Source organism: Cydia strobilella, chromosome 5 (genome assembly GCF_947568885.1).
Source record: "Cydia strobilella chromosome 5, ilCydStro3.1, whole genome shotgun sequence".
Taxonomy (NCBI): domain Eukaryota; kingdom Metazoa; phylum Arthropoda; class Insecta; order Lepidoptera; family Tortricidae; genus Cydia; species Cydia strobilella.
Window position 1 is genome coordinate 1,728,561 of NC_086045.1, and position 22,454 is coordinate 1,751,014.

A 22,454-nucleotide genomic window follows, 5' to 3' on the forward strand; every position below is an offset into this window, starting at 1 on the left:
ACGTATTACTACCTACCTATTACTTAACTTATATTTGACGAATGCGATGCTATTGTTGAGATTTGCAGCGCTTCCAGAGTTTAGGCATGTAGGTATTCAGTTGGTGGGAGCTAAACAAAACCTTCCGCCAAACCATCGTAACTTGACATCTAAATCAAACTATACCGACCGAAGAATGTAATCCATACTAATATTATAAATGCGAAAGTCTGTCTGTCTTGTTTGACCGGCTATGGCTTAGAACGCACTGCGATTAATTTCTTGCGGTTCCAGAACCGCAAAAAGTGTAACGTACGGCATGCTTCATAAGCGCACTTGCAAGACTGAAACCGCAAGAAATTAATCGCAGTACGTTATAGCCTAAAAGACATTTTTTTTTCAGAGTGTGCGAAGGAGCACCATGTGGGGAGCGCGCGCGTGGCTCGTGCTCGCGGCCGTCGCGTGGTGCGCGCGCGCCGGCCCCGGCCCGCCCGCGCCCACGTCCGCGCTCGCTCATGCGCCCGCGCTCGCCTTCGCCCATGCGCTGTACAACCTCAGTATACCGGAGAACAGGTGAGTGTGTTAGGTATATAACGTCGGTACTGGCTCGTGCTCGCAGCCGTCGCGTGATGCGCGCGCGCTTGCCCCGGACCACCCGCGTCTGCCTCCGCGCCCGACCGGACCTGACTATACCGGAGAACATGTGAATCACATATAATGATTGTTATTTGTTTGTGACCATGGGGTCGCGGACCTTTGGGAGGCATGAGTAGAGCCGAAGCCAACAGCGCAGAGGCCCTTTTAGACAAATTTTTATGTTATGTAATACACCAGCTAGAACCCATTCACGGATACAAATCCCTAAAAAAATGTGAGATGCAAGATGCAATGCACACGCGGTACTATAGCTTTACCGGAAAACGTTTCTGTAAAGCATATTACGCGTATATGAACTTGCAATTCAAGTCGAAGATCCTTTCAAATTCCTTTAGAATAAAATGGGTCTCAGGTATAGCTATAGATAGCTTCAAAGCTTGTTCTTAACGAGCTCAAGCTTGAAGCCCTTTCATTCAGTGAGCCTTGAATCAAACTTAAGGTGTTAAAAGCTTAACAGTGTAAAAAGGGGCTTAAAGGCGTTTAAAGCTAGCTTTCTTACACCTATAAGCACTATGTGCTGCCACCTAAATTAGCTCTAGTTTACACAATTCTCAAAGCCACTTGAGTGAAAGGTGAAAACGTTCTTGAGTTGTATTATATTTAAAAAATGTTTTAATTCCTCAGCGCTCCACGAACAGCGGCGCTCCCGCCACCCGCCTCGCCTCCGCTCGGCGTCCGACTCCCGTCCGGCGCGCACGTCCGTTTCCGGATCCGGCACGGCGACAAGGACAAATTCTTCAAGGCGGAAGAACGCGCTGTGGGCGACTTCGCGTTCTGCTTCATCAGGACGAGAGCGGGGCACGCTGACGTGCTTAATAGGGAGCGGAAGGACTTTTATAAACTCGAAGTAAGTTCCTCCGAAGTAATTCGTGTCCGTTGTGTGTGTGTCATATCTCTCGCAGGGATAACGATCGATAGGGCCAGCGAGCACTGTCTGGAGAGCTCGACTGGGAAGCCGAAATGACGGAAAACCATGAGCCAGATGGTCGGACGACATTAAAAAGACGGCAGGAAAATCCATGAAAGGGGCATATGTTCAGCAGTGGACGGGAATATGCTGAGAAGAAGAAGAATTCGAGTCCGGCGGGCGAGGCGAACATGCTTTTCGGATCCGGCTTATGACCTGAATAGTAGTAGTAGATAGTGAGAAAGGTTACCCACATATGCTCTGAGTGAAAGACCCCGCGTCTTCGTTTGTCCTTTAGCATGGCACAACTTTCAATCATTACATTACATTTTAAAAGATCGGAAATGCTCTGTACAAAATCTGTATTTTATATCTTTTTGAACTTACTGAGACTAAATGGATTTCCCAATGTTTCAGATTCGTGCGACCGCTCAACTGGCTTCCGGAAAACAGTTAGAAGCGGATACGATAGTCGCCATCACCATCACCGACGTGAACGACCTGAGTCCACTCTTCTACCCCACAGAGTACGACGTTCTGGTCCCAGAAGACACGCCAGCACACGCCAGTGTCGCAAAAGTGTCTGCCGAAGACGCTGACTTAGGATTAAATGGGGAAATTTATTACAGTATCGAAGAGAATACTGATCAGTTCGCAGTACATCCTACTAGTGGTATTGTGACTATTACAAGAGCTTTATCAGCGTCCGAACGCGCTCGACATGAACTTACAGTGTTAGCGCGTGATCGACAGTCTTTACTAGTGCGTGGTGATGAAGCAACAGCAGCACGCGCTTCGTTAGTTGTACGAGTAGCTCGAGCGAATCTCCACGCGCCCGAGCTACGCGCTCGGCGTTTACCCGAGCTAGTTGAGAACTCCTCAGCACAAGTCTACGCTATTGTAGCCGTAACGGATCGCGATTCCGGCGAACACGGACGGATCGCGTCAGTGGAAATCGTTGGGGGTGACCCTGATGGACATTTTCGTGTTCGGCCTTCAGCGCAGCCTGGAGAGTGGGATGTGCTGGCTCATGCTTTATTAGACCGTGAGCGAACACCAAGAGGATACAATTTAACTTTACGTGCTAAGGATGCTGGCCGTCCTCCGCGTTCTTCCTACTTAACTTTACCTGTGACTATAACGGATGCCAATGACAACGCTCCGGTTTTCAGTAGAGAATTATATGAATGTACAGTTTCAGAAACAGCACCTCCAGATACGCCCGTAATAAGGCTAAAAGTATCTGATAGAGATGAGGGTCGCAACGCGCGAGTATACATAGAAATAGTAGGAGGGAATGAAGGTGGAGAGTTCAGGATTAATCCTGATACAGGAGTTTTATATACAGCGAAAGAGTTAGACGCTGAGCTTCGAGCGCTTCACACACTAACAGTAGCTGCTGTAGACCACGGAAATGCTGGCACGAGGAAACAAAGCTCCGCTAAAGTGCAAGTGGCAGTTCTAGATGCGAACGATAACGACCCTGTCTTCGAGCAGGATGAGCTAGATGTCGCTGTGCCTGAGAACGGCCCCGCAGGCGCTGTGGTAGCCAGAGTGACTGCCAGAGACGCAGATTCCGGAGAAAATGCCTACATTTCCTATAGTTTAGCTAATTTACAGCCTGTACCCTTTGACGTGGATCACTTTTCTGGTGCAGTACGCACCGCTAGAGTACTAGACTATGAGAGCATGCGACGCGATTATATGTTAAGAGTGCGCGCTAGCGACTGGGGTCTGCCGTATCGGCGGCAAGCAGAGTTAAGACTTCGTGTAAGGCTGCTTGATGTGAACGATAATAGACCGCAATTTGAAAGAGTGGATTGCGTTGGTTATTTACCACGGCGCCTATCAGCCGGCGCGGAGATTGTGACACTATCGGCTATTGACTTTGACGCTGGAGACGTCGTATCTTACCGTATAGTTGGCGGAAATGACGACAACTGTTTTGCGTTAGATTCTGGCACAGGCGTGTTGAGTTTAGCTTGTGATCTAGCATCCGTACGCGCTGATAGTAGAGTCCTTAATGTAACTGCTACTGACGGAACACATTTTGCGGATCCAACGTCACTTGTACTCCATCTGACAGGAGCAGGGGCAGGGCCGGCGTCAGGTGCTTTAGAATGCCGAGACACTGGCGTAGCGCGACGCCTAACAGAACTACTAGCAGCCGCAGAACGTAGCAACGCACCTTTAGACGCTGATGAATTCCCCCTAGCACCCTCACGGTATGGCGAGAATTTACACGCACCTGAATTTCTAGACTTCCCAGTAGAAGTAAAAGTGAACGAGTCGGTAGCGCTTGGAACGACACTAGTAAAATTAACAGCCAGAGATAGAGACCTTGGCTACAACGGACTGTTGACATTCGGTATTTCTGGTGGTGATCCTGATTCCGCCTTTAGAATAGAACCTGACACGGGCGAACTGCAAGTTATTGGGTATTTGGACCGTGAGCGTGAAAGCGAATACTACCTTAATGTCTCCGTATGGGATAGTGGGAAACCACGCCGCTCCGCATCCCGTTTACTACCAGTCACAGTTCTAGATGTCAACGATAATGCTCCTCGCTTCGAGAAAACCTTAGCCTCTTTTAGAGTCACAGAGAACGCGATTAATGGTACAGCGATTTTCCGTGCAAACGCGACAGATCGCGATGCGGGTGAATTCGCACGGATCACTTATAGTTTAGCGGGCGGTGCTGATGGTGAATTCTGCGTTGAGCGCGATACAGGAATGCTACGCGTTTGTGCAGCTTTAGACCGTGAAAGACGAGCGTTATATGAACTTACCCTTCGAGCAACAGACGGTGGTGGTCGTTCAGCGGATGCATTAGTTAGAGTAGCGGTAGATGATGTCAACGACTGTCCACCTCGCTTTGGACTCTCATCCTACTCCGCTCGCATACCTGAAGACGTGCCTCGTGGTACATTAGTTGCAGTGCTGGATGCGTTTGATCCGGACCTGGGTGCCGGTGGCCAGGTGACGTACTCGCTGCCGGATCAGGGTGATGACGCTGTGTTCGTTGTGGACGAACGCTCGGGCGTGCTGAGGACGAACAAACGACTTGATTTTGAAGAGAAGCAGGTTAGTTCTAATCAAAGTAACTTACAAAACGTATTTAGTGACATGACGTAATTCATTTTAACAATTTTATCGAAGACGTTAAATATACATTAATGCCTTGAGTCCTGCGCCATCAAAATTCAATTCTAAGTTGCAAACCTTAACGTTGTTTTTGTCAAGAGTTAAAAATCAAGCTAAGCACTCCTTTCTACTTGTCAAAGTGACACGATGTCAGTGAAGCTAGTTCTTTTAAGACGTCAAAATGTAGTGGGCTAAAATGTGCATAAAATTAGTGGGGTTTCTACAGAATTCCTGTTTCCAGGTCTACGGTGTAACAGTCCGCGCGACCGACGGCGGGCAGCCCGCGCTCTGGTCCGAGGCCACCCTCATCGTGGAAGTCCTCGACGTGAATGAAAACGCACACGCTCCAACATTCGCTGAACGTGTTCTGACTGGATCTGTCCGAGAAGACGCGCCGATTGGGACTAAGGCGTTGCATGCTTTAGCTACGGATGCTGATCCGCCGGGGAGGGATTCAAGACTGGCTTACTACATTGTTGGAGGATCTGGGATGGCGCACTTCTCTATAGATGATACTGGTACGTAGATAGAAGTAGAAGATTTTATAAGCGCCACTTGCACCATTCCACTAACCCGCGATTAAGCGGTTAAACCGTTAACCCAGTGTGAAATTGTACTGGTAACCCGTTAAACATGGAGTTATCCATGTTTAACGGGTTAGCGGAAAAAAGTGATTTACAAATATTAGACTGCCTTCTGAATCTCCTGTCCATTATGAAACTTGTTGTTCTGAAGATGCTAGGAAGCTGGTTTTTAACCAGCTCTCATGATATTTCATGATTTGGCGCAAAAGTTTAAGCATAGGAGATAAACAACATAGTTCCGTTCTGTTTATAGGAGTAATCCGAACGCTGTCTCCTTTGGACCGTGAGAATACACCCCACTACTGGCTCACGGTGTGCGCTCAAGACCATGGGCTCGTACCGCAACATACCTGCGTTGAGGTAAGTCCCTTCATTCCTTTTGGTTGACCTTTTAATACCTCTGGGAGAACTGTCAAAGATTTGCAATCATCTGACAGAGCTGGAAAAGGGTCTCATAAACTTGTGTTAAGTTTACCATCAAGAGATATTTGCCACCGTCATTGTATTTCAGGTCTACATCGAAGTAGAGAACGTAAACGACATGGCGCCGTGGCCGGAACGCGCATCGTACTCCTCATCCGTACCCGAGCACTGTGTAGCCGGCACACGAGTGGCCGTTGTGCACGCTGACGATGCCGACGATACGCCAACTCCATCTAATATAACGTATACGATCGTCGCTGGCAATCCAGATGGACTGTTCTCTATTGATGAACGTACAGGTATGAATTAAGACTCATTCCGATAGAATAGGAACATGACTCAGCTTTAAGTTAACATTCGGTTCACGACTTCAGTTTCTGGTTCATCATCGGCGAGAAATGGACGATGTCATCGTAAATTTCCTTAATCAAAGCCGTAGTCGAAAATCATACATCATTCTGCCTACTGTTATCGGAAGGATAATTCGTCATCCGACATCCAACTAAATACTTATTTCGATAAATTCTTGTTTAATTTCATTGGAATTGTGAAGCAATATACTCTGGCCCAGAAGAATGTTTTTTTCTAAAATAAGGTGTTAATTTAAGTTTTGTTTTTCGCAGGCGAGATCGTAACCACCGGCCGCACACTGGACCGCGAAGCGACCCCCCGGCACGCACTGGAAGTCTCCTGCTCCGACGGCGAGCTGGCAACCACCGTCCGTGTTTTGGTCACGTTATTGGACGTGAACGACCATGCACCGGCGTTTACGCAGCGTTTCTACGAGATCAGGGTGCCGGCGGCGGCGTCCATGCAAGCTGATCAGGCTGAAGAGGTAGGAATATACAGTCTAATCAAAATTTAAGTAGTCCGTACTCCGAACATTCAATTCTTGAAATAATTGTCTAATTTTTCAAATTCAGGGTGAAGGCAGCAGCTCCGAATGGGACAGTGACGACGAGGACGACGGATCCGGCGCGCGTCCGGCCTGGGACGAGGATAACGAACTAACCGGCACTTACGTCGCTACCGTCGCGGCACTGGACGACGATTACGGTGTTAATGGCACTGTTAGATACAGTTGGAGAGCTAGAGGAGCGGCGCGCGGGGTGTTAAGAGTACAAGCGAAGTCTGGAAAGATCTTTGCTACTAGGGCGTTGAGGCGGCATGATGCTTTTGACATTACGGTGAGCTTATTTCTCTGTATTTTACCTGTAGCTACGAGATTCCTTAAAATATTGAACGAGGATATATTCCACTGGCACTTAAGTCGCTACCGTAGTTACGGCGCCAATGGCACTGTTAGATAAGTTGTTAAATTTGTATGATGGTACATGGAAATTGCTCCAACGACAAGAGCCCAGGTCCTTTGATTTGGCCAGCATGCGTATTTAATTATGGAAGGCTTTATCCACGTGATAAAATAACTGTCACTTTTTAACACCGGTGGGATAGAAAGTGACGGATACCGTTTTTCACACTGTCACGTAGACAAGGACGACTATCATATCCGTACAGGTTGATTTAACGACTTCTTAACTATTACTCCATTCGGTTTCACAGGTTTTTACTGAAGCAAATATCACAAAAAGTTCACGATTTAACTTTTTCCACAGGTCCGCGCATGTGACGGCGGATCCCCAGCTCGTTGCGGCGTGGCCCGTGTATCTGTCCGCGGAGCCCCGCGAGGCGGGGGCGGAGCACCCATACTCTCTGCCCCAGCTCCCCTACAGGTCGCGGAGTTGGACGCCCCTGGCTTCCTGTTGCATGTGTTACAGGCGACCGATCCGGATGGCGACCGGGTCTATTACGATATTGTTGGTAAGTTCCCGGATGTTATGGTTCAGCTTATGTCAATCTATATTTTAAAGACAATTTATATGGCACTATTATTTTTGTTTACATAATAACAAAAAACAGAAAATCCAGGGTGCTTGACTTGGGGATATGCCCAGGTAGCAAAGTGACGTCAGCGACGTCATAATGACGTATAAATGCTGTTAGGGTGGTCATATTGAACAGGTGATCTTTGGCGCCCCTACTCTATAAAGGGATGAACTATGGGTTCGCTTGACATTTGAAGCGAGACGCCTCTACGCTGCGGGCAACGCAACGCTCTTAATACTTGGTATCAGTTTATAAGCTACCGCCATTTTGTATGAGACGTTTCGTCACCTAAATGGACTTTTTTTTCAAAATTTCACTTTTGATTCTAACTTTCTTATGGTGATACAAATAACAAACAAGTTTGATGATAATTCAATTGAAATTATGAATATGTAAATTAATTCACATTGCATGTTTTTTAACTAAAAACTTCAATGATATTATAATTTAAGTCTCAATGTTCTGATTTTAATATGGCAATTTTGTATTCAAAACTTTGACAGTTAGGGCTTTCAAAAACTTACCAATCATTCTCTCGATTCCTAACGACAATTCACTTTTCCACTTTTTGTATTTTTTCTAATTTGTAAAGTAAACCAGCGTTAATACTACAGTCCACTCTTATTTCACCACCTGAACAACACCTGAGACCAGCGAATATTTTACATGGATTTTACATTAATGATGTCTTTTTTTTCACAGATGGCGACGAATGGAACGAGTTCCTAGTGGGCCGCGAAGACGGTTCGCTGGTTCTATCGAAACGATTATTACACGAACGACGCGATCGTTATGCACTCACCGTATCTGCTAGCGATGGGACTAACACTGCTACAGTTATTGTAAGTACTTTTTTAAAATGTAATAGGAAGCAAACGAGCAGACGAGCCGCCTGATGGGAAGCAGTCATCGCCGCCCATGGACATAAGCAACACCAGAGGAGCCACTGTTTATTGTCACTACTTTGAGGCCAAATAAACTCGCAGCTTTTTGGAACACTGGTTCATTCGTCTCACTCAGTTACAGAATCGAATCTTGCTCGATTCATCATCTATACGATCTATCAACGGACTTACATTCCCATGGTCATGTCTCCATTTCCTACCTCTACAATAAATAATTCACTATTGTATTGTAAAGTAGTGCTCTTGCACTTCACATGTGTCATAAATATACCATAATAAAATATTATAATTTGGTGCCGTGACCAGGATATTCAAATGGTTTTTCTTATTATCAATCTTTAGTTGTAAAATATTCAGTGGTTCATTATCTCTTTGTACATCCAGCTGCAGAATTTCAGAATCGTATACCCTTATTTATTTACCAACAGCTGATACATATACATTATTCTCAGGTAAACATCACAGTAATTAACGACGCAAACGAAGCGGGCGTAACCTTCTCCCGTGAGGAATATACTGTCGACGTCTCCGAATCCGCACGTGCAGGGGAGGCATTAGCCGCTTTGCGTGCTCATACGGGGGAAGGAGAAGGCGAGAGGGAGGGAGAAAGACTGCTATATGGGTTACATGCTGCGCGCGCACCGGCTTCTGCTAGGCTGTTCCGTGTACATGAGTTGACGGGAGTTTTGGAACTGGCTCAACCTTTAGACAGGTAAGAGAATCTTACTTGTAGATATTGTCAACGTCTTAAGCGTGCGCCGAATTCTGATCCTTATATGTGATATTTTCTATAAAAAGAGACCTTATTGTCGATGGCGCTTACGCAATTATAAACGAAGGTCCGAAATAAATACAATGCCGCGCGACGCTGTGCGGCGTAAGCGCCATCGACAATAAGATCCCTTTTCATAGAAAATGCCCCATATGAGAATATAAACAAAAAACCACTTAGAGCTTCGGCCAATGTCATAATTTCATAGATACATAATATTGTTTTTCATTGGCATCCAGGAAGGATATATAATAAATTAGTCTGTTTTTTTTTCTAAAACTTAAGGAATGCCCAAATTTTACTTTTCGATTGGCATTTGTAGTAAACTAGTGTCACTTTGGCTACAGCCCTATATTATCAGTTCAGTTAAAGCATTTGAGCTAATTTACTTTTAAAATCCACAGAGAAACAGCCCACATTCACGAGCTAACCGTCTGGGCGCGCGACCAAGCACCGCGCGCGTCCCGCGCCTTCGCCCGCGTTACAATACGCGTTCATGACGACGATGAACACGCCCCAGAATGGCGGAGACGATTGGCGGAGGCGAGGTTATCGAGAAATGCTGCGATTGGGACGCTTGTAGCGGCGCTGAGGGCAGCGGATAGAGATGCCGGTGATGCGGCAAGGATAGAATATTCACTAGGTAAATATCTGTAAACCATTAACACGTTAGAGGTAAGCTTGTCGAGGAACGCGACACAATACGCGTCTATGTTGACGATTAACATGCACCAGAATTGAGGAGAAGATTAGCGGAGGCGAGATTACCCAGGAACGCTGCTATTGGGACGCTTGTAGCGGCGTTAAGGGCAGCGGATAGAGATGCGGGCGATGCGGCCAGGGTATAATACTTACTACTAGGTAAGTGTATTTAAGGGTAATGATGACATTGGAGGAGAGATTACCGAGGAATCCTGTGATTGGGACGCTGAGGGCGGCGGATAGAGAGGGTGATGCGGCAAGGATAGAATACTCACTAGGTAACTGTAATTAAGGGTAATGATGTGATTGAAGATGAGAATACCGAGTTTTATGTATGAATGTATGTATAAACTCTTTATTGTACAAAACACAGAACTCAAATATGGCACAGAATAGGCAGTACAAAGGCGAACTTATCCCTTTAAGGGATCTCTTTCAGTTAACCTTTGAGTAGATGACAATTGATGATTGATTGATTGAGTTTTTTGTACCATGTTGCCACGGTTACGTCAAAATATTGACATGCCGTGACATGACGTGCGCACATGCCGCCTGGTTGTATTCAAATGTTACGTTTGTTATAAACATTTAAATAATCTTTCAGCCGGCGGCGACGCAGGCCTGTTCACCGTGGACGCCTCCCTCGGCGACGTGTACCTGTCGGGCGCGCTGCCGGCGCCGCCCGCGCCGCGCGAGTACACGCTGGCCGTGCGCGCCGCCAACCCGCCGCCGCACCAGCGCGCCAACACGCTGCCGCTGCACATCACCATCGTCGAGCCCGACGTGGCGCCCCCACAGTACGTTCTTACATTTTCTTATATCACAAAATTGTATTGCAATGACATCTTTCAGCGTACCCATCGTGTTAGAAAAATACTATAAAAAAATGTTAAAATTTGGTGCCGTGACCAGGATATTCAAATAGTTTTTCTTATTATCAGTCTTTAGTTGTAAAATATTCAGTGGTTCCTTTATCTTAAATTATCTCTTCGTACACCCAGCTGCAGAATTTCAGAATGAATGTAATGTATCTATAAAAAATACGTGACATTTTACAGATCTTTGAATTAATTAACGTTTTGTTTCAGGTTGGCAAGAGACTCATACGTATTCGAAGTAGCCGAGAATGAGCCTCCGGGCGTAGTCCTAGGTGCCATCGAAGCCCGCGGCGCAGCCCTACGATACTCCCTACAAGGCGGCGAGGGACGCTTCGCCTTAAACCCGGCTGCTGGGTTATTGGCCACTGCTGCAGAGTTAGATTATGAAGAAACAAGCTTCTACAACCTCACTGTTACAGTGTTCGCAATGGTATGTTTTTTTTTTCACTTTTACAGTGTTTGCAATGATATATTTTTTATGATGGCCGCTTGTGTAGTTGTAATGAACGTGATGTTTTTTGTTAATCAGGAAGAAATATAAATGAAACTTATTATGCGGGTTTCCCCCCAATTTTCTAATCTCTAATTAGATAAAGTCATAACTACTAACTACTTCTATCGCGTCGATCTTGTTTGATGGCACCATCATTCCAGTATCTAAACAAGTGAAAGATCTCGGCCTTGTTTTAGATCCAAGCCTTACCTGGAATTACCAAATCTCAGAAGTTAGTCGGAAAGTCTGTTGGACGCTGCGTAATCTCTACAAATTTAAGAATTTTCTCCCAGTAGGTACCAAAAAACTCCTAGTGCAGGCTCTAGTTTTGCCAGTCATTGACTATGCGGACGTATGCATGACTAATATCTCGCAGGAGTACCTCAATAAACTTGACCGTCTCATTAATAATGGCATACGTTTTATTTTCGGCCTTCGCAAATACGACCATGTTTCTTTTTATCGACGTCAGCTCAACTGGCTTTCTATCCGTCGGCGTAGGTCCCTTAGAATCCTGAGTATATTATTTTCCATCTTGTTCGAGCCTTCTACACCAGGATATCTTAAATGTAAATTCACTTTTGTCGCCCCCCGTCCAGGCTGTGAACTGCGTTCCTCCCGCTCACTCAAACTCTCCATCCCTTCTCACCGTACTGGTTTTATGTCCAACTCTTTCGCCGTTGAGGCAATCCGTCTCTGGAATTCCCTCCCTCTCTCGATTCGACAAGCCCCAAGCAAGCCTGTTTTTAAGCGTCTACTCCGCAAGCATCTTCTGTCAGAAGAATTTAAATAATGTTCTCCATCTTGTATGTACTAATATGTATTAGTTTATCTTTAGTATATCATATAAGTATTAGTATTTAATCATAATTTTGTTAGTTTACGTTATTATGTTTATATATATATACATAATATTTGATTTTTTTTTGGTTCTATTTCTCGTTATAATTTATGAATCTATCCTGCACCAACATTTATGTCTCTGTTTGACCTAATGGTTGACTGGTAGAGAATGCCTTTTGGCATTAAGTCCGCCATTTGTACATTTTTCTTTGCTTGTGCAATAAAGTTTAAATAAATAAATAAAATAAAACTACTATTAAATATGGGGTATTTAGCACGTTTAGAACTTTGACAACTTCGCAAAATATACGTGGTATATTCCCCGTTTCTAATGAGTTTTTAGTGCCTTTGCCTTGAGCACTATTTTTATATTAAATGATACGCGGAGTGCGATGAATATATATAATGAGAGAATATTTACAATGGCTAATTACAATTGGATTCACAAATAAGATTTAGGCTTCCGTATGATAGAAGGAAAATTTAGTTGTGTAGGAATGACATTGACACGTTGACGTAGCAACGTAGACGGGTTGTGAGCAGCCAGTATTGTGATGCGCCACAGGACCCCCCTGGGAGAATCAGAGTCCTGCCTGAAAATGAGAAGGAAAGGTTACTTTCCGGCCAGACCGAGTGGTTCTCACCGGGACAACAGCTTGAGTAGGCCTAGCATTTGTGCCTGTAGGTGAAGCTGTGTCGTTCTGCATGTAGGCTGGTTTGATACGGTCAATGGAGACTGTCACTGGTCCTCGTAGTAAGTCCAATGTGACGGTCTTGTCCGTTCTACGTAGCACGCGATATGGGCCTGTGTATGGCGGTTCTAGTGATCCACGCAGTGCATCCTGTCTAAGGAAAACATTGCTGCATGAACTTAGGTCCTTATGAACAAAGACTGATTTGTTTCCGTGCCCTGATGCGGGGATAGGTCTGAGGTGAGACATCTGGCGTTTCAACTGAGTGACAAAATCATCAGGCTGCAGGGTGTTAGAGTTATGAGAATGAAAGAACTCACCCGGGATGCGTAAAGGCTCACCATACACCATCTCTGCAGCTGAGCATTTGATGTCTTCCTTCCACGCACTTCTTATGCCGAGTAGGACGATCGGCAACACCTCAGTCCACCTCGTGCTGTTGTGGGCCATGATGGCTGCCTTCAGGGAGCGGTGCAGACGCTCGACCATCGAATTGGCTTGTGGATGATAAGCCGTCGTGTGACGCAGCTGTGCACCACAAAGCTCTGTCAAGACCTTAAACATACGTGAGGTAAATTGACGTCCTTGGTCAGTAGTTACGGTTTGAGGACAACCAAATCGCGATATCCAAGTGTCGTAGAATGCACGGGCTACCGATTCAGCCGTGATATCAGACAGTGGCTTTGCCTCGGGCCACCGTGTGTACCTGTCTATGGCTGTAAAAAGGTAACGGAATCCTGATGAATGTGGCAATGGGCCGACCAGATCAATGTGGACATGACTAAACCTTTCTTCTGGTAATTTGAAATTTCCAAGAGGAGAAGAGGTATGACGTTGCACTTTAGCACATTGACACGATTCGCATGCACGTACCCAGGTACCGCAATCTTTGCGTACAGATGGCCACACGAATCTCTGAGTTACAAGTTTGATTGTGGATCTCGTACCTGGATGACTCATGCCATGGATGGTGTTAAATATCTTCTGTCGATGCTGCTTGACGATAAACGGACGTGGCTTATGATCTGTATAAATGACAAAATGTCTGCCTTCGACCATGTAGCGGAAATGTTTGACACTTTCATATATAGCGAGTAACTCCCGATCGTACGCGCTGTATTGCGTCTGTTGCCGTGTCATCTTCTTTGAGAAGAAAGCAAGTGGTTGCCACTCTCCTCGTACAAATTGTTGTAATACGCCGGCCAAAGCCGTGCTTGAAGCATCAGTTACTAGAGCGAGTTCAGCGTCCATAACGGGATGAACCAGTAATGTAGATTTTGTAAGACTAGACTTACACTTCTGAAAAGCCTCTAACTGTTGATCTGTCCAAGTTAGTGGAGACGAACTTTTCAGTTTAGGTCCAGTTAGCATGTCGTGAAGAGGGGCTTGGTGTTCGGCAGCGTGAGGAACGAATCTTCTATAAAAATTCAGCATGCCGAGAAACCTGCGTAAGCCACCGACGGTCTTTGGGGGAGGAAACTCCTGCATAATCTTTACCTTCTCGTCGATGGGACATGTGCCTTCTTCAGAGACAGTAAATCCTAGGAATGTGACTTGGATCTGCTGCGACTGCGCGACCTGTTCTTATTAAAAAGCGAGCGTCGCTGACCGCTGCTGCTACCGGTGCTTAGCTGAGCAATCTGTTGAGTCATTTCGCTCTGGATGCGCGCCGTTATAGATTGCTCCATCTTCTTGAACATGTCTTCAAACGAACTCATGCTTGCAACCTGCTTAAAAGAAGAACCAGGTGTCACGTCTAAGATCTGGTCTGCAAGGATTGCGATGTCGTCTAAAGAAGCCGTCTTCTGAGACGCGATGATCGCTTGCACTTGAGTAGGTAGGCGAGTCGACCACAAACTTCGGAGAAAATCGTCAGTGACACTATCGCCAGCTAATCCTCGAAGGTGACGAAGGAATTGGCTTGGTTTTCTGTCTCCAAGTTCTTCAAATTGCAGCAACTGACGTCTTTTGTTTTCTTGCGACGTTGACAGTCGATCGATCAATTGTTTTTTTAATTTTTCATATTTGTCTGTTTCTGGGGGCTTCGTTATGATATCCCGTACTTCGCGAGCCGTTTTGGGATCTAGCTCTCTGATCACTTGGAAATATTTCGTAGAATCCGCTTTCACGCCCCAAACAGCGAACTGCGCCTCGACCTGGGCGAACCAAACTTCCGCATCTTCTGCCCAAAATGGTGGTAATCTCATGGTCAAACGATCTACCGCTGCGCTGGATTGTTCGGCCTCTATTTTCTCGCAAACGGAGTCTTCGAAGTTGTCGGTCATTTTGAAAGTCGCGGGTCACCAATTTAGTGCCTTTGCCTTGAGCACTATTTTTATATTAAATGATACGCGGAGTGCGATGAATATATATAATGAGAGAATATTTACAATGGCTAATTACAATTGGATTCACAAATAAGATTTAGGCTTCCGTATCTTCTTCTTCTTCTTTTAAAATTATGGCTTCAGCCCAGTGGGACTATTTCGCCAGTATCAAGGTATTGAGAGGTTTACAAACGACAAAAATTGTACGGTTGTACAAGACAGTGTACGGTGATTTGTTAGCTCTTGTAAATCGATAGCTAGTCTTTACAAGAAGCACGTGGACTACCGGCCGTTGACTCCAAGATGGTGGTTAAACGCGCTTCAAAATTAATTCTCCATTCACTGCACACTACCACATTAGTTTACTGTATAATAAGCTATCGATATTACACTTTAAACAATATTAATAAGCAAAAAACAAAGTAATTAATCACGATGCTAACTATCAAGATGGCGCTCGAACCGGAAGAGGCTTCCGTATGATAGAAGGAAAATTTAGTTGTGTAGGAATGACATTGACACGTTGACGTAGCAACGTAGACGGGTTGTGAGCAGCCAGTATTGTGATGCGCCACAGGTTAAATGATCATGATAGCTTGAAATCGTATATAGCAGATATGTATAAATAACGTCTAAATGCCCTACATATTGTGATGTACATTCTAGATTTTTTATGACCTATAATAAAGCTTAAAGCTTAAACCTAAAGTGCGCCGTAAGCCTTTAATTAAAGAGATTGCATAATTGCATATATTCGAGAAAATTCGATCCATACCGCCGTGACTCGGGTGGCCGAGGCGTTAAAGCATCTGCCGCGAATGCACAGGACGCCGGTTCGAACCCAACCCTAGGCACTGGAGGCATTTTGATTTCATATATGATATCTATTTTCGATCATACTATAACATCTTTTTCTATACAGGGTGGAGGTTCAGCAATCGCCCACGTCGCCGTACACGTACTAGACCGCAACGAATACCCGCCCGTCCTCATCTCCCGGCGTTACCACGGACGCGTATCGGAGTCGGCGTCGCGCGGCGCGCTAGTGTCGCGCGCCGACGCCGACGCGCCGCTCGTGCTCGCGACCGCCGACGCGGACTCTCCGGCGCACCAGCAGCGGGCGTTTGAGATATTACAGCCGGCCGCGGCGGCGTTGTTTGCAGTCCATCCGACGACCGGCGCGCTGCTTATTAGAGCGCCTTTGGATTATGAAACGGCGAAGAGACACGAATTCACTGTTAAGGTTGATATAAAATTAAATTTTCAGTATTTCTTATCTTTTAAATATAATAAGGAAATGACATATTGGATTGTGATAGTCCATGTTTTGCCGAAAAAAGTATTAACGCGTCTTTATTTCAGGTGATGGACATGGGATCACCGCGCCTCCCGTCCGACAGCACGGCCACAGTAATCGTAGATGTTGAAGACGTAAACGACTGCGCTCCGGTATTTGAACGATCGTCGTACGACGCCACCGTATTGCTTCCGACGGCGGCCGGTGTTTTAGTGCAAGCGCTGAAAGCTACGGATGCAGATCTACCGGCGAATGGGACGCTGAAATATGATATTATTGAAGGTATTTTGCTTTAGCTTGGTGATTTTTTCTTATGTTCAAAATTTACGGCTTGACTCATACAGAGCACATGCATTACGAAGAAAAAATTCAAACACCAAACCAATGTAAAGTATTCGTAATGTCCCGATATTTTATGAAATTGTTTATTTTTACTGCTTAACCTTCATATGCCGGGAAAGTGGATCTGCGTAAAAAAGATATTGAACTCCAATTTAAATGAATTTGAATGCGTTACCTTTACCGGGTGCGGGCCAGCCCCAACACAGTCCTAGCGATGATCGCGGACAGAGTGGATTGTCCTTACATCATGCACTGCTGTGACAAGCATTTAATTAAGACTGGGATAGGATAGGGACTTAGTGTATGCTTTAAATTTATTTTATTGTTTTATTAATAGATGATTAATAGGTACCAATTTTTCGATTTCAATTTCAATTTTAATTTTATATTTGTTTTTATTATTTTTTGACATGTGTAAAAACTGATTATGAGCCTTGCAGCTTGAAATAAATGTTTTTTTTTTTTTTTACCTATTGTACGGATCGACGTCCAGCATACAGCATACGAGGAAATTTGTCTATGAAGTTGTGTTTAAGAACATTATTTACTGACCTATTTGTATTTCTCGTTATTTGTTTTATTTACAGGCGACGCAGCCGGCGCGTTCACCGTCTCCCCAACCGGCTTAGTAACCGTATCCCAACCCGACTTACTACCGGACCTCGCCCGTCTCCGCGTCCGTGCGTCGGACGGCCGCTGGTCCGGCACGGCTCGGTTAACCGTACGCGCGCATCCGGCAGAACCGGCTGGATTAGCGTTCGCTCAGCCGGAATATTACGGAGCTGTGGCGGAGAACAGTACGCGGCCGGCAACGGTAGCGGTACTGTCCGTACTCGGAGCGGCACTGAATGAACACGTTGAGTTCTCTATACTGAACCCGGTTGAAGGTTTCGAGGTGAGTTGTATAAATAAACCGACCATTATATTCTTTTTCTTTGCAATAAGGTTCAATTTGGTCTGTTACAAATTATGAGAATATTATAAGACCAGCGACTTACGTATTACTGTCCGTGCTCGGTGCGGCACTGAATGAGCACGTTGAATTTTCTATACTCAACCCAGTTGAGGGATTTGAGAAGTATAAACGGTACCATAGTGACGGTCACAATTTAAATGTCACCTTAACTTGATTTAGGAACGTAAAGACAAGTAACTCCTTTCATTATATTTCAAGTTCGAAGCGTTCATAAGACTTCCGTCAATCTGTAATTTATCATAAGTCACATTAGATTTAGATTTATTTATTTCATAATATTAAATTACAATATAAATTATTTACAAAAACAATACACAATTTAAAAACCATTTGAATAAGCAAATTAATTAATTAATTTATTTATTAATTAATTAATCATAAGCTATGTTATTTTGTGAGACAAAATTTAACAGAGATATGTATTATGAATAAAAGGGTAATTATATTGCGTTCTTGTTTAAGATTGGTGTTACATCTGGAGCAGTACGGAGCACAGGACTGGCACTCGACCGAGAAGAACGCGACTCATATGTTCTTCTCATACAAGCTCGAAGTGGTATGTAATCATTTGCCTGGCGTAATCTCGTAATTTTTGCCATTTCATTTCAGTCAAGTCAGTTCAAGGTTCTATTATTTAAGACGTTGTTTTTAAAACTTCTTTCCAATAAATAATATGAATAAATCTTTATTACTAGGTACCGGAGCAGACGCCCGCATAGCCCTAGCCCGTCTCGCCGTATCCGTGACGGACGTGAACGACAACTGCCCCGTGTTCGTCGGCCGGCCGTACGCCGCCGCCGTGCCGGCCGGCGCCGAGCCGCAAGCACCCGTGTTCACAGTTCGTGCTGATGATAGGGATGCCAACGACAACGGCGAGGTACTATCTCTGTCTTACTCTAGCTGCTATCTCCGTCTCACTACAACGCACTGAGCCGTGAACGAGACGTTGACAACGGCCGACCGATTCGAGGCACGGACGTCCGAGCCGTGAGGCCCGTGGGCGTGACGTGACCGACACCATCCCGTGTTCAATCAGCTGTACAGGTATATAAAGGTCACTGGTTCAAGACTTGATAGAACATAAAATGTGCTTATTTGACATAAAAGCGTAATTATTAGCGATAGTTTACAAGGTGTTACTATCATAAATTAGGTACTGACCCTGTTTCATTCGACAATGTAGTAATTTTAGCCAAAAGCAAAAGGTAAGGTTTTTGACGTCTTAGGCCCAACCAGGGGTGCACTTTCCTATACGATATCTTGATTTGAGATAACTCAAATTTCTTAAATTGTGATACAATTTTAATTCAAGTTTTTCCAGTACATTAAACAGCATATTATTTTCAGGTCCGATACGAGATGAAACGCGGTCACGGCGAACTCTTCCGCGTAGACCGCAAAACTGGCCAAGTCACTCTAAAGCAGACGCTGGACGCTCACACTTCAGTCTATGAACTGGTCATAGCTGCCTTCGACGGAGGCTCACCACCATGCGGGGCTGAAGCTACGCTTACGGTAAATAAGTTATGATTTTTATTTACAACGACGGGACTTAATCGCGTAAAATAAGTATTAAACCCACCTCCGACGTTTCGAGGACGGCGTTGTCCCCGTGGTCTCGGAGAAGACTGGCTAAAGTTGACATCAACATCTTCTAGGCTTCTAGGCTTCTGATGTCAACTTTAGCCAGTCTTCTCCGAGACCACGGGGACAACGCCGTCCTCGAAACGTCGGAGGTGGGTTTAATACTTATTTTACGCGATTAAGTCCCGTCGTTGTAAATAATAATGAGTAAAAATCGTGAAAGTTTAAATCAATAAGTTATGATTTCAGATGATTAAAGTTACCTTCAGTTTTCAGTGCATTTACAAGGAGCGATAGTGCGATTTTATCTTAGATAAGCTAAAGCGGTAGGCTCTGCCTACACCCCAGGCCAAAAGTATGGAAACAAGCTTGTACTTCAATAGAAAAGTGTGATCTTTTAAGCGATGGATTTTATACTACTCATTGACAATTTGGTAAAAATAATAATAGAACATTTTAAAAGTAAATTACTCTGGCTGTGATAGTTGCCAATTCAACATTTTGTCATGTAATTAAAGGGATAATTATGTAACTTTTTCCTACTTTATTTTTTTAGCTTTTTGACAATATTTTAGGATGTTTTGATATTAAGCGTGTATTTTTAATCTTTTGGGTTTGCCTAATGTAAGTCTTAGTTTACAAATATATACAACAAAGATAGAAACATGAGATGTTAAAGAAAACAACGTTGTTTCCATACTTTTGGCCTGGGGCGTATACTGTAACCCGAAGGCTACCGAAAAATGCTCCGAGCGAGTTCACTCGACATTCATGTTAGCAGCGCCAACCGCCATAATTAGCCTCATGCGTGAAGTTTATATTTGAACGAAATATGTTTTATTCGGATGTTTGTTACCGTTATATCATGTTACAAATGCATTTCCGTTTTTAAATTACCATTTAATTGCTTAAAATTATAAATAAAAAGTACAAAAATTACCCCGCGAAAAGCTAGTGAGCGAAACGCTCGAAACGCCACGTGACGTCACGCGTTCGACAGATTAGTGTCATTAGTAGCAAACGTCAGTTGGGCCGCCCAACGTGTGACGTCATCACGCTCTGTCGAATTCGCGCCAAAAATTATGAGCGTTTCAACCGCTCAAAAATGTTCAACATGTTAAATATTTTTTAATAAAATAATGTTAATGTTTACAAAAGTATTTTTATCATTTCCGGTGTTCCAACGATATAAATTATGAATCCAAAAATAAAAATAAATTCATGCATGGAGCTAATTCTGTTTTTTAGAAAATTTGTAAGTAGAAACGCGAAATCTAAAATTTGCTTGGAAGATCGACTCTTCGCTCCTACATCTTTACATATATGCTACCTTTTTCAGCAACATAATTGGCTTGTGATATTATTATGTGGCGTCTCTTCTGTCACTGTCGTCGTCTTGCCGCAATGTTCTAACAGATGGCGTTAGCTACCTAGAACCTAATTAGTTAGAAAACTACATCGCGCTTACAGAGTTTCAAATGTTACTTGTATATTATACTCCTTCTGACTAACTCTCAGTCATAGAGTAAGTTATACTAGAGCGGTACTGTCATAGTAAATTTTGTAACCCCAGTAAATTCACTGCCATCTGTCGACACACTTTAAAACTAAAAATGAAGGTTTATAAAAATACGATAAAATGTATTTAAATATGGATAAATGATTTTTTTTATTTGCATTAATTATTTTTATGATTTTGACCCATGTACTTTCACTGATATGCGTTAAAATTGTTAAATAACAAACGAAACCGCCAACGCCATCTATAAGACAGTAGGCCAAAGCTAGTAGCGCCCTCTGAACGAGAATCAAATTTTCTTGATTCTCGAGGCACGTTTTTTCCTTAGACTGTATCCATCTATTACGGAGTTATATCTATCTTTGCTCTCAGTGGACTTCGGTCCTCAGGCATAACACCCGCCTGGAGAGAGTGCTCTCTATTGCTCCCTCTCTCTTTCCCACAATTATAATAAGTACGATTGTGCCCCGCACCCGCAGGTCCGCGTGTGGGCCGGCGGCGCCGCGCCGCGCTGGGACGCCGCGCACTACGTGCGCTCGGCGCGCGAAGACGCTCCGCCCGGCGTCCCGCTAGCGGGGCCTCTCATCGCTCGCTCGCCGCTCCAGCGTCCGCTCATATACTCGCTCGTTGATCCGCCTACGGACGCTTCGGGAGCACCGCTGTTTGAAATACACTTCGACACTGGTACGTGGTCAAAGTACTGCTATTATTAAAGTTAAGAGACGCAGTTAGCGGGCCTTTAGCCGCTCGCTCTCCGCTACAGCGTTTGCTTATATATTCGCTCGTTGATCCGCCTACGGATAGTTCTGGAGCACCGCTATGTGAAATAGACTTCGACACTGGTACGTGGTCAAAGTACTACTATTATCAAAGTAAACTAAAGAGACGCAGTTAGCGGGCCTTTAGTCACTCGCTCGCCGCTTCAGCGTCCGCTTATATATTCGCTCGTTGATCCGCCTACGGATAGTTCTGGACCACCGCTGTTTGAAATACACTTCGACACTGGTACGCGGTCAAAGTACTGCTATTATTAAAGTTAAGAGACGCAGTTAGCGGGCCTTTACTCGCTCGCTTTTCGCTACAGCGTCCGCTTATATATTCGCTCGTTGATCCGCCTACGGATAGTTCTGGAGCACCGCTATGTGAAATACACTTCGACACTGGTACGTGATCAAAATACTACTATTATTAAAGTAAAGAGACGCAGTTAGCGGGCCTTTACTCGCTCGCTCTCCGCTCCAGCGTCCGCTTATATACTCGCTCGTTGATCCGCCTACGGATAGTTCTGGAGCACCGCTATATGAAATACACTTCGACACTGGTACGTGGTCAAAGTACTACTATTATCAAAGTAAAGTAAAGAGACGCAGTTAGCGGGCCTTTAGTCGCTCGCTCGCCGCTTCAGCGTCCGCTTATATATTCGCTCGTTGATCCGCCTACGGATAGTTCTGGACCACCGCTGTTTGAAATACACTTCGACACTGGTACGTGGTCAAAGTACTGTTATTATTAAAGTTAAGAGACGCAGTTAGCGGGCCTTTAG

At 44.6% G+C, this 22,454-nt stretch overlaps 1 protein-coding gene and 1 long non-coding RNA gene across 2 annotated transcripts in view; one reads left to right on the forward strand and one right to left on the reverse strand.

Annotated features, from left to right (window-relative positions):
* LOC134741322 (fat-like cadherin-related tumor suppressor homolog) overlaps positions 1-22,454 on the forward strand; it is a 183,601-nt gene that overhangs the window by 100,520 nt on the left and 60,627 nt on the right. The window contains exons 3-23 of the mRNA XM_063674072.1: positions 383-552; positions 1,261-1,483; positions 1,961-4,627; positions 4,929-5,205; positions 5,525-5,631; positions 5,783-5,993; positions 6,318-6,529; positions 6,618-6,881; positions 7,311-7,515; positions 8,284-8,423; positions 8,939-9,198; positions 9,663-9,901; positions 10,565-10,757; positions 11,049-11,268; positions 16,116-16,436; positions 16,556-16,772; positions 17,420-17,727; positions 18,271-18,364; positions 18,504-18,685; positions 19,156-19,323; positions 21,391-21,595. Of these exons, the coding sequence (XP_063530142.1) occupies positions 401-552; positions 1,261-1,483; positions 1,961-4,627; positions 4,929-5,205; positions 5,525-5,631; positions 5,783-5,993; positions 6,318-6,529; positions 6,618-6,881; positions 7,311-7,515; positions 8,284-8,423; positions 8,939-9,198; positions 9,663-9,901; positions 10,565-10,757; positions 11,049-11,268; positions 16,116-16,436; positions 16,556-16,772; positions 17,420-17,727; positions 18,271-18,364; positions 18,504-18,685; positions 19,156-19,323; positions 21,391-21,595 (6,865 nt within the window). The 5' untranslated portion in view covers positions 383-400. The remainder of the gene's footprint in view (positions 1-382; positions 553-1,260; positions 1,484-1,960; positions 4,628-4,928; positions 5,206-5,524; positions 5,632-5,782; positions 5,994-6,317; positions 6,530-6,617; positions 6,882-7,310; positions 7,516-8,283; positions 8,424-8,938; positions 9,199-9,662; positions 9,902-10,564; positions 10,758-11,048; positions 11,269-16,115; positions 16,437-16,555; positions 16,773-17,419; positions 17,728-18,270; positions 18,365-18,503; positions 18,686-19,155; positions 19,324-21,390; positions 21,596-22,454) is intronic.
* LOC134741334 (uncharacterized) overlaps positions 1-22,454 on the reverse strand; it is a 178,988-nt gene that overhangs the window by 95,171 nt on the left and 61,363 nt on the right. The window lies entirely within an intron of this gene.